At 38.9% G+C, this 12,157-nt stretch overlaps 1 protein-coding gene across 4 annotated transcripts in view; it reads left to right on the top strand.

Moving 5' to 3' along the window:
• Window positions 1-12,157, top strand: part of l3mbtl1 (L3MBTL histone methyl-lysine binding protein 1) — a 93,926-nt gene that overhangs the window by 38,177 nt on the left and 43,592 nt on the right. For all 4 annotated transcript variants that reach the window (XM_043710564.2, XM_087994832.1, XM_043710565.2 and 1 more), the window contains exons 8-9: window positions 1,042-1,156; window positions 7,824-7,918. In XM_043710564.2, coding sequence (XP_043566499.2) covers window positions 1,042-1,156; window positions 7,824-7,918 — 210 coding nt within the window. The remainder of the gene's footprint in view (window positions 1-1,041; window positions 1,157-7,823; window positions 7,919-12,157) is intronic.

The following is a 12,157-nucleotide window of genomic DNA, read 5'->3' on the forward strand; positions in this document are numbered from 1 at the left end:
GCCTCCTGAAGGCTGTAAGGTACTTAGATGGAAGATGGGGTGTTGTTCCTCCAGCTCAAGTTGAGTTTCGCTACAGCAGTGCAGCAGGCCTGAGTCAAAATGTCGGCACCTACGCTCCACCTGTAAAATGACCCTTAGCTTCCAGGTACCTGCCAGTTCAACACACCACTGTATTCCCATGCCAACATTTCAGATTTCTGGCATCCACAGCTCCGTTGTTATTTTAGTCAGTTTAAAACTCCTTATTCTGAGGAAATTGGAACAGGTATAAGCCATTTAGCTCTTTGAGCCTGTTCTATTATTCAATGAGATCACAATTGATTTGCAAAATAACTTCATTTCCTGTCTTTGCTCCATATCCCTTCATACCTTCAGTTAGCAAAAATCTAATTATTTCAGTTCTAAATTAGTCATTAATTTAGCTTCGAATGTTGGGCATGGAAGTCTTCCAAACTTCTACCGCACATTGCATTCAGAAGTTTCCCTAATTTTTTGACTGCCTCCAGCCCTACTAATCTAGCAGAAGTAGTTTCTTGCACACTACCCTATCTGTTCCTTAATGGTCAGCCATTGTGACAATGGCTCGTGCACCTATTCATATGGCTGGCATGCCAGGTAAGATGAGTGAAGAGAGAGTCAGTTGTTAGTTGATATATCTTTAGACTACTCATATTATTCACTGAAAGCTCTAACCCTTCATGTGTAACATAAAAATAATTTAGAAATAAATAAAAATAAACCTACCTGTAGATGAGCTGTAGAAATTTTGTTGAAGGTGAGTGTGAATGTGTAGAATACACAGTCAGAGATATATCATAGAATGAGAATTGAATTTTATTCATGAAGACAAATTTCTTGATCATGATTCCTCGTGCACTTTCTCAGAATTCTGCTCCATAGAGCTTATGTTTTAATGTTATTTTACAGTATTAAGAATATAAAGACATTCATCAATGTAAAAGGATATCTGCATTCTGAACATGAAACATTTAGCAAATATGACAAAACCTAAATCTGACTTTTCTTTGAATGCCACAACAGGATGAGAAAAAAGAAGATTTAAAAAATATCAGGGCACACTTCATGGATGACAACAGTCACACGGAATGTAGACAAAGTCGACTGAATGAATCCAGTTATACAGTCCCTAGACAGAGTATGTTCTGAGTTTCAATGATCTGTTCCTATTGAAACAAATTAATCTAGTTTAAGAAAAATGCAATATAATTTATTTTGTATTGAGTTTTTATATTTTTGAAAGTTGATGTTCCTTGTTTAACTGAATTAATGCTACTCAAGTCAATTAAAATCCTCGTCATCAAATTGAAGTAATTCTGGATGAAACTTGAATTGAATTGAATTAAATTTATTGTCACGTGTGCTGAGGCATAGTGAAAAACTTCAGTCTTAACCAAACTCTGTCTTAATCAAGCAGGCCACAAAACCCTCAGTTGCCTTCTCAACTACATTGACAAGTTAAACTGTATGTAAGATTTAGTATGGGAACATAAACAGTGACAACAATTTGGATTTCTAATCTTCACGGAGGCAGTAGCATATGGTAGTTTACTGGACTAGTAATCCAGACCTCCAGGCCAATGTTTTGAGGACATGAGTTTGAATCCCACTTAAGCAGTTGTTCCTTAAAGTTTCCTTTTTGGTCTCACGCGTTCCAATAAGGCCCATGGGTTTCCCGTCTCAATTTCCAAGTCGGCTTTCACTTTTTTCCTCTGCCTTCCATACTTCCCTTTCTGATCTGAATATCAGACTTTGGGGCATTCATAACTACCAATTTTTCCTTCCACTCTCCTATTTCCTAACCCTTCCAAATTCGTTTTATGGATAAATTCTTCATCATTAGCCATTATTGTTGCCTATCTAGCAGTTACAGTTTTCAACAAGGGTTCTTATTTGGAAAGTAGTTAGTTTTTTTCTAAATTCCTCTAAACGAAGAATCTCACTAGGAGCTTCGTACATGGTTTCAGCTTCTAGTCTTTGTATCCACCTGTTAAAATTAATTTGTTTAATCCTTTCATATTCAATATAGGTTTACCTAGGCTATTTCCTTAAATTTGGCATCTTTGCCTATATGCCTCAGACACTAACTCATACGCAGCCAATATAGTTTTTTTTATGGTGTCATAATCCAAAGAAATCTCATCTGACAGAGAAATATAGAACCAGGTATTTTGCTTCAGCTATTATTTACCAATATCACACTCCAAATCCTGGTCTCTGTTTCAAAAAAACCTGACACGAACCTTCCAACCCTACTACGACTCATTGAGGTAGTGGACTGGAATACAAGCCTTGTTATTCCCAGAGTCATCACAAAAGTTAAAAATGTTATCATGGAGGGCTGGTGAAAAAGAGTTATTTTTGCCCCAACTGTAACATGAATTGTTGAGTGTACTCAACATGTCTGGTGATGTCTGTGCAGAGAATGACAGAGGTTATTGACCAAATTTATCTACAGCACTCATATTTCAGATTTTCAGCATCAGCATTACTCTCTGAGTGTAAGCTCGATTTTGGCATTTGTAAATTTGGTTAGTTTTAGTTTAAAACGAAAGCAGATTTATCACACAATGCAAAGTGTAATTTGTCTGTTAACAAATCCCACTAGTATTGGATAGAAATAGGACAACCTTGTATCTGAATTGTTGGTGCTAGTTTATTGGAGGTTATTTCCATTTTTAAACTTGGAAGTGAAGCCAAGAGTCGTGGGCCAATAGACTATGTCCCAGTCAGTTCCAGGTATTTTATTTGTACGTGGAATTGTTGTTTGCAGTGCTTGCAAGTTTCAGGTCTTTGGATGTGTTGTCCGAATATTGCTCGGTCTGGCTCAAAGAAGCTGAGCCAGTTGCATGATATGAATGACTAAAGCATGTGTAGTTGTCTCTTACAGCAGTAGTTGTAAAGTCTGTCACAATGAAACCTGAGCAATTGGATGGACTTTATAAATAAAAGCATGAAGTATAAAGGCAAAAAGTTTGACTAAGCCAATATAAAACAGTTCAATCCAATTGTGACTATGATTCCCAATGCTGCACTGTTGAAGGTATTGGACGGAGGATTTGACTGGGGTGTAGATTTATCAAGACTGGAGAAAGGAGAAGTACCAAGGCCCTTGATTTCTCTCCCTGGTCCTGTGCTGTATTCAGCGGGAAGTAGACATCTCTTCAAGGGATATTGTTTGTCCCCAAGAATTCATCCATGACATGTGGTGGTAAATAGAGAACTGCAGAACCCTTGACTACTGGAGAGTGAAAGAGTCATGGCAGCTTCCAGGGAAGTGAGTGCAGACACAGTTATAACAATTGGAGATCAACTGGCAATTGAGGGAGTGAAGGCCTTTGCAATTAATCAATGGGTTTGATTGCACACTTGGTGCCTTGATGGCCACATGGATGCAATCAATGATGCATTGCACTTCGTGTGGTCAGAACAAAATATAAATGCATTAAGCTGGAATATAAGTCTATTGAGCCATCGTATGATTCGGTGAGGTGGGATGAATTGGCCACTTTCAACTCCCTGAGTGGATGCCAATAAAGATTTGTGTCCTTTTTGTCATTAGCCTTTATCTCCCTCAAATTAAAATGTGTTTAACTAATTTCCACTGTCGCCTTAAGGAGCCAATTGCAAAGTTTCCTTGAGTAGAGACAAAAAAGTATATCATCTTTCAGGCTGACCTTTACCCATTCCTTTGTCTGCTCAACTGTTTTTTTTCTCTCTCTCTCTCTCTCTGGGTTCCATCTCCATCTATGGTTTATTACTTTCCTCTCCCCACATCCCACCTTCAGCATAAATACCATAGTTTTCCTAGCTACAATCAGTTCTGATGAAGGGTCGTTGGACCTGAAACGTTAACTTTGCTTTCTGTCCACAGATGCTGCCAGACTTGCTGAGTTTTTCTCGTAATTTCTGTTTTCGTTCTTGAAATACAAGCTTTTTTTGTGTATTTCTGTGTCTAAATTCATTGCATTGTAACTGCAGCTGGTGTTCACATGTTGGATATGAAAACGTTCTCATCAAATGTAAAAGAGAAGATAGGAGATGAAGATTTTTTTAAAAACCATGCCTGCATGAGACCTTCCCTGCCTTTGGATTAAATGTTAATTTTAGCTCAGCTGGCTGTTGTCAAATCCACATTGAAACTTGACCACGTGTGGTCAAAAGATGCCTGTAAATTGATGATTTTGGTTCTTTGTTTAAAACCACATCAGCCCATGAAAGTCCAAAGTAGCAAATTGGATGATGGAATTTGAAAATCACAGGTCTAAGTCTTACATCATCATGATAACTTTTATAAATGCCCTACATGGCAATGTTTTCAATCTTAGCTGAGAAGTCAAATTGGCACCAAGTGGAAGACAGTCAGACTTTTAGAATAAGAAAATTAGAGGGCAAGTCACACTTGTGCATCACTGTTGTCTATATATCAGTATAAGTGATGTATTTTGATGTGATGTAGAGGCACATTGTCACATCGGCTTTTACAGCAGAATGGGTGGCCACTTGGCCCATTATAAGTGTGTTGATCAACAAACGTGAGACTGCATTAATGCTGTTTTTCAGCTTTTTGCCCATAGCTTTGGAGGCTAAATCAATGTCTAAATATTGTCATATCTAAATACTGCTTCAAGGGTGACTCAACCATCCTTTCATTAAGAGAATTCCAATCTCCCACTGGATCATCCTTATCCTTTTCCATAACTATCCTACATCTACAAGGTTACGGTCACTATGGCTGAAATGTTCCTCCAGAGATACTCCTTTCACATTCTCTGGCTCATTTCCCAACATTAGTTCCAAATTTGCCTCTCCCTTGTTGAGCTTTCCATATGCTGGCTAAAATAACTTTCCCAGATGCAGTTTAAGAATTTTGATCCATCCCTGAAATTATCCTAGGTAATATTTAAATCATTAAAATCCCCCACTATTGTTGCATTGTTGTTGAAATATGATTATGTATTTGCTCCTCTGTCTCTCCCTGACAGTTTGGGGCCCTAGGAGATGCATCCAACAGCATGTTTACCCCTTGTACTTTTTACACCGACCCATTTGGTCTTATTTGATGATCCTTCCAAGATATTATCTCTCCTCACTGTCATAATTGGTTGCTCGATTAATATTGGGACCCCCCAAACCCGCACCCCACCAACCTCTCCTCTTCTATCACTCTCTCTATCTTCTGCGAATGTTCTATAACCAGGAATATTCAGCTGCCAATTTTGACCATCTTCCAGCCAAATCTTGGTCATATGCTCATGGGTGTACAACAGAATAGCTATTTGTGCCATTAACTCATCTGTCTTACTCTTCAGGCTCCTTGCGTTAAAATATATTGCATTTAGCTTTGCTAAACTCACATCTTTCTTATCTACCCCATTTTTACTCATCCTTCCAGACTCAATTACTCATGTTTCAGCTTCTAATTCCATCTTAGGTTCTATCCTCTCTGAAGTACTTAACAGGTCTTATCTCCTTGCAGCCTAGTTTAAATTCACTCCAACAGCATTAGTAAGCCTTTCCATAGGATGTTGAATCTCTTCCTGTTCAGATCTGACTGATTTCACTTACCCCAGGAATGGTCTCAACTCCCATCAGGATTCTGACACCATTCCTCCTGCATTATCTCTCCAACCATGCATTTAACTGTTCGAGCCTTTTATTCCTAAATTTACCACAATGTGGCATTGTGAATAATCTGGAAATTACTACTTTTTTGAAGTCCTGCTGTTCAATTTCCTGCCTAACTCCCTCACATCTGCTTTCAGGACCTGTTTTCTGTTTCTTTTGATGTCATTGGTTCCAACACAGACCATAACCTCTGGCTGTTCACTTTCCCCTTTCAGAATACCTTGCAGCCATTCTGTGATGTCCTCGATCTTGACACTTGGGAGGCAACACGCTATCCTGGAGCCAGATCTATGGCTATAGAAGCATCTGTCTATTCCCCTCACTAACAAATCCCCTAACACTGTGTGGCCTTCCACAATTCCTTCTGTATTGTTAGGCTGAAAGTACTTAACGGGTTCTTTAAGGTCTGATCAAGATCAACACAAGACACAGGCTCATCAATCTGAATATTTATAAACTGAATCTACTGAAATAAATTAAAGGCATGAACAATTGAGTGAAACTATTAGCTTAAGCTACATAATATATGCACACACACATATAACACCTGTACACACTTCTATATAAAAAAACAAGTGAGTCTTACACTGCCTTCTTTCCATCGATGGCACGTGGTTACCTCCCAATCAAAGCAGGCTGTTTTTGCATTAGGCCTGCTTGTCACTTACTTCAATTTCTTTCAATTGCCCATTGCCATGGTAATTAACCCTTAACAAATGATGCTTGCTGGTCTGGATTGAACATATCATTTTCCAGCCCAGTACGACACCTCTTCCATTCACAAATAGCTGCCACCGCCCCCATAGTGCCATGGGGGATTGGCATTAACTGACCTCCACAGAAGAACTGTCATTCTCACTGTTTTCCAAGGCCAAAAAATGGTTTGTGAATAAGGTACACACAGGGGATTCCATCTCTACCTGCTTGGTCCTCTGAGTGGTGGTCTGCTATTTCTCCTCTGTCTGCACTTCCATAAGCTGTGGAATGACCACATAGTGAAACACATATCCATGGATCGCTCAGCCTCATCAGTGTACTTCAGTGGCCCCAGCTATTCCTCAAATTCCAAGACTGGAGCTTAAATTGCTTCAGTTGGAGTAATCTCCTGAACACACGGTCACTCAGACTGCTTGGACTGCTGAGGATTTTATACGTAATGCAAGTTGTAGAAATCATAGCTTTCAAAACATATCTTAACTAAATTGGATATGGACATTTTCTTTTAATTTATCCATACTCCTAATTAAGCATAAACTAGAACAATCTTTTTCTTGTTTATGTCAGACAACCAGAACTCCTTAACTGTGTCAGGTGAAGAAATTTAGTTTTGAGTTCTGAATTATTAATTATAAAGGTGTCTTAAGCTGTATTTACAGTCTTAACTTAAATCAATATCCAGTCATGAGATGAGAGAGAAGTACCCACCAATCACCTATCTGCTGTCTTGTGCCATTACATTTTGATTTTGTTTCTGTGACCTCTCGGCTTTTAACCTCACAGTCACCACTCCAAGTCCCACGCAGCTCTACCACTGGTTTGATTATTTCTGGGACCTCTCCACTCTCACTGCTTCTTTTAAACTCACTGCCATCACATCTGATTGCCCCACAGCTCTGCTGCCATTCTGTTTCTGGCATCCCTTGGTTTTCACTGCTGCCTTTTAACCTCAGTGCTGCTGCTCCGAATCCCACACATATCCATTGCTGGTCTGTCTGCTTCAGTGATTTCCGCAGCATAGGCTTCTTCACAGCCAATAAGATCTTTCAAGTATGTTGACTGCTTTATTGGAATTCACATCAGGCAATTTGATCTCGGCCAAGTTCCACAAAGAGCAATGAATTGAATGATAAGCTTTGAGATATTGGTTGAGCTAATAATATTGGCAGAATAAATTTGATTAGTTTCTAATTCAACTCTAGACTACCTACATCTTGAGAACTTGATAATTGTACTCGTTTTGCAGAGCTAGGTACTGTAAGATATTTTTGATTTTGAATGTAAGGTCATTAATTCACAAGCAGAACTTAAATTCACATTAGGATTAACATTCCCATTCAAAATAGTTATCGCAGGCCAGTTAAACTGTGTTTAGATCTATTTTGAATTCCTAAAAATACATATTTTGAAATTTTAGAAGCGAAGTGAGTACCATTTATCTTCAATTTATTTTCTTTTAGCTGCCTCTGTAGTTGAAAAGAACAAAATCTGGTCTTGGGCTTTATATTTAGAAGAAGAAAAGGCTATTGCTGCTCCTGTCAAGCTCTTTCGTGAGGTAATAATCATTCACATTTGCTTCTTTATTATTTTGTTAGCCTCAGTATCGACTAACATAAGAAATTTATTCAATGTGACTCAATATTCATATAGTTTGTCAAGCTCTTTCGTGAGGTAATAATCATTCACGTTTGCTTCTTTTTTTTTGTTAGCCTCAGTATTGACTAACATAAGAAATTTATTCAATGTGACTCAATATTCATATAGTTTGTCAGCTCTTTCGTGAGGTAATAATCATTCACATTTGCTTCTTTATTATTTTGTTAGCCTCAGTATTGACTAACATAAGAAATTTATTCAATGTGACTCAATATTCATATAATTTGTCAAGCTCTTTCGTGAGGTAATAATCATTCACGTTTGCTTCTTTTTTTTGTTAGCCTCAGTATCGACTAACATAAGAAATTTATTCAATGTGACTCAATATTCATATAGTTCAGACCTACTTATCCTTTTTCCAGGCACATTTACCATTATCAACTGCCCATAACAAGAACTCCTGCAAAGTTGCAACATGTAAGATCGCAGGATGTTGGTGGATCTTATTTTATAGTGTTTCCCTGTTTTTCATTTCCTCACTTTACAAAACAATAAGGGGCCCTATACGTTTCGATCACAGTATGTTGCAGTATAAGATGAATAAATATAATGTCTTCTGTGCTTTCTGAAGGTTAATTGTTAAGTATCTATTCATTTTTGTTGGTGTAAAGATGGAGATGGGGTTTGGGTTTTTCCTAGATTCTGAGTCAAAGAAGATCCAGTTACATATTGGGAGTGGCATGGTTCCAGTATGTTTCAGCAGCAGGTCATTTTTTAATTCAGGCACTGCTTTTGCATCTGACTTTTGAGTTTCCTGAACAATGAAAATGAATGGCCACGGCAGTGTCCCGTGTTAAGCTGTTACAGCTCTGCTTTTTTAAGGGACCGTGCCTGGATAAAACTTGAAACATGACAGAGCAGTGTTTCCATTGAGCTGCACAGGCCTACACTGTGCGCACTTCAGAGAGTCCGCACTTTCTGGATAAATATTGCACATGCACAAAATCCTTGAAAGTGACTGTGCACTTATTGAACTACTGTCTCAAAATAACTTCATTTAAAGGGGGTGATGTTTTACGAATGTGTTGATGGAGCCAAAACTGGGACCGCTGGATGTACAATATAGCAAAGCAGCTCAGTCCTTCAACCAGGCCCATCCAGAGATGTTGTAATGGGTGTGAGGGCTTTCTGGCAGACGATAAGATAAAAGAGCAAAATTAGGCTATTCAACACATCGAGTTTTCTCTGCCATTCAATTGTGGCTGACTGTCTTCCCTATTAATGGGAGGAGGATGTCAGCCAGAGCAGGCAAAAAGGCATGTTTGGAAATTGCTGAGGAGGTCACCAGCAGGAGAGCAGTGCCATATTCTTGAGTTCAATGACAGAAGAGGTTTAATGACCCAAACAAACCTGGAAATATGAATGGCATGACAGGTTTAGAATATCCTAAAGCACATCTGACCCAGAACCACTTCATTTTTTTTCCAAGTCTCTTGCATATTTCTCAATGTAACATCACATCTGGCAGGTGCACCCATTCCTTTCCATTCAGACATCTTCACGAATCCTCATCTGACTATACACCACTGATACTCTCTTGCCTTAACGCACTGTCACAACCAGCCCAACACAATGACATCCATGAATGCTGTCCATCAATTCTTTGGACACAGTTAATTTATCAAACTCTGGCGTCTCTTTCACCTTGCAAGAGAAGAAAACGCAAAATGCAAGCGGGAGGCAGACAACTAGCGCTGGTCCTCCAGTCAAATGCATACCGAGAGCTGCTGAGGAGGAATCACTGGAGATAAACCAAGTATTGGCCTTTGTAGATGGAGAGGGAGATTTCTCCCACCTACCTGCTGTCAGAATTAACTTTCTCTGCTCTGGAATACTTAGCAACAAAGCAGAATTGGAATTTGGAATTTTCTGGTTTAGATAAATCCATTAGAATGCCTCACCTCAGATGGGTAAACTGGATATAAATATGGATCTGAGATATAACACTGTGACAAAACATTTTATTTATCAGAATAATGTATCTTCCATGTTTCTAAACTATTACATTGTACTGAAAGGAGTTATTGACATTGAGGGAACAGGTGATTCCAGATAATCCAGAATTAGCACTTCCAATAGACTGAGACAAGGTAAGAAGTATACACTGAACCACCAATATCAAAAAATCTGAGATCATTTAAGTTCTCAGAAATATTGGTAATTTACTGTTGGTGCAAAAGGCTTGAGAACTCCTTCCCAATTGACCAACTTATTTTCCTTTTGTATCCTTATCACTCTCTCTCCTGCAGTCTTCTCATTGTAACAACCAAAGATTGTTGCTCTCAGCTCCAGTTGATGTAGGCCCATTAGAATAACCTTTCATGTCATTGCATTCACTACTTCCGTGAATTTTTAGAGTGCTGTGAATGACGAGTCTGTGATTTGTGTAGGTCAACAAGTCTCCAGACATTTGATTTCTCTAGATTTCTAATTTGTAGACTGAAGAGGTCACAGTGTATCACACAGCTATGTGACATACAACACGCAGTCACATTGACTTAATATCATAGCAGCTGAAAGATGGATGAATGCACAGTGATAACTTCTTACCTTCTTGATAGTTCTAATTCATGTTTGCCATCTCTATCACTGACAGTGCCTTTGATACATTAGAGGCAGTGTTGCAGGAGGAGGAGCACAGCAATTCAGGCAGCATCCGAGGACAGGCAACCTGTCCTCGGATGCTGCCTGAATTGCAGTGCTCTTCCAGCACCACTAATCCAGAATCTGGTTTCCAGCATCTGCAGTCATTGTTTTTACCTTGCAGGAGAAGAAGCTCACTTTGAGCTTGTCCCATCATAGAATTCCTGCACACCATCCATCAGCTTAAACATACACCTTAATGATACTACCAGGACTGCTATTGAGTATGGTATCTCTAACATCACAAATGAGCAGGAGTGGATGTTGAAATCCTGTCTCAATAGAAGTATGGTTTTGAAGTGGAGGATCAGATCTGGTCATGATGAACAATGGAGCAGGCTCGATGGGATGTAGGTATCGCTGGCAATATCAGCATTTACTTTTCATAGCTGACTGTCCTGTTTCAACTTAGGAAAAAGCCTAAAGACAACGAGCAACAATCACTACATCTGCAGAAAACTATCAGAGACAAAGGAAAAACACATTCTGCAAAGAAGGGGCTGAAGACTTCTGTTTTGATGGCATCTTGATAGTCTCGACACTAGGAGATTGAGATTTCTTTGTTAATATCATTATCCCCAAAGTGTACCATTTCTGTCATATGACCAAACATTTACCCAGGAAACCAGAATATTACAAGAATGTCTGCTTGCTGGGGAAAGGCATTAACATCAAGAATGCCTGAAAAATGGAATAATAATATCTCTCTCTCAACAGTTTGTTTAAGCTTGATCCTAACTCTGTTACATGTTGGAATATGTCACAGAGATGGGTAATGTTAAAATAAAAGGAATTTCAAATGCCATAACCCTCTTTCGGAAAGTTATTGATTGACTCCTGAAGAACTGCTACCTTGGCTGCAGTTTCAGTGGAGTGTGTGTGTGTGTGTGAGAGTGTGTGTGTGTGTGTGTGTGTATGTGTGTGTGTTACCATTTCATATTCTTACTGAATAAATTTTTAAATAATATAAATATTTGCTCTTTGAAAAGGTCTAACTGGCTTGATTCTCCTTAACTTTATATATCTTCAAGTACATAATGTATTGAAAATAAAACAACTTTCAAAACATTCAAAACTGTCTCTAAGTGTCATAGAGATGTACAGCATGGAAGCAGGCCCTTCAGTCCAACTCGTCAATGCTGATCAGATACCCTAAATTAGTCTAGTTCCATTTGCCAACACTTGGCCCATATCCCTCTAAACCCTTCGTATTCATATACCCATCCAGATGCTTTTTATATGTTGTAATTGTATCAGCCCCCACCACTCTCTCTGGCAGCTCATTCCATACATGCACCCTGCTTTGCATGAAAAAGTTGTCCCTTATGTCCCTTTTACATCTTTCCCCTCTCACCCTAAACCTATGCCCTCTATTCTGGACTCCCCCAAACTAAGGAAAATACTTTGTCTATTTATCCTATCCATGCCCCTCTTGATTTTATCAGGTGACCTCTGTAAGGTTAGCCTCCGACGCTCCAGGCAAAACAGCCCCAGC

This window comes from Chiloscyllium plagiosum, unplaced genomic scaffold (genome assembly GCF_037043375.1).
Source record: "Chiloscyllium plagiosum isolate Xiang-an unplaced genomic scaffold, Cpla_swu_hap1 HiC_scaffold_15, whole genome shotgun sequence".
Taxonomy (NCBI): Eukaryota; Metazoa; Chordata; class Chondrichthyes; order Orectolobiformes; family Hemiscylliidae; genus Chiloscyllium; species Chiloscyllium plagiosum.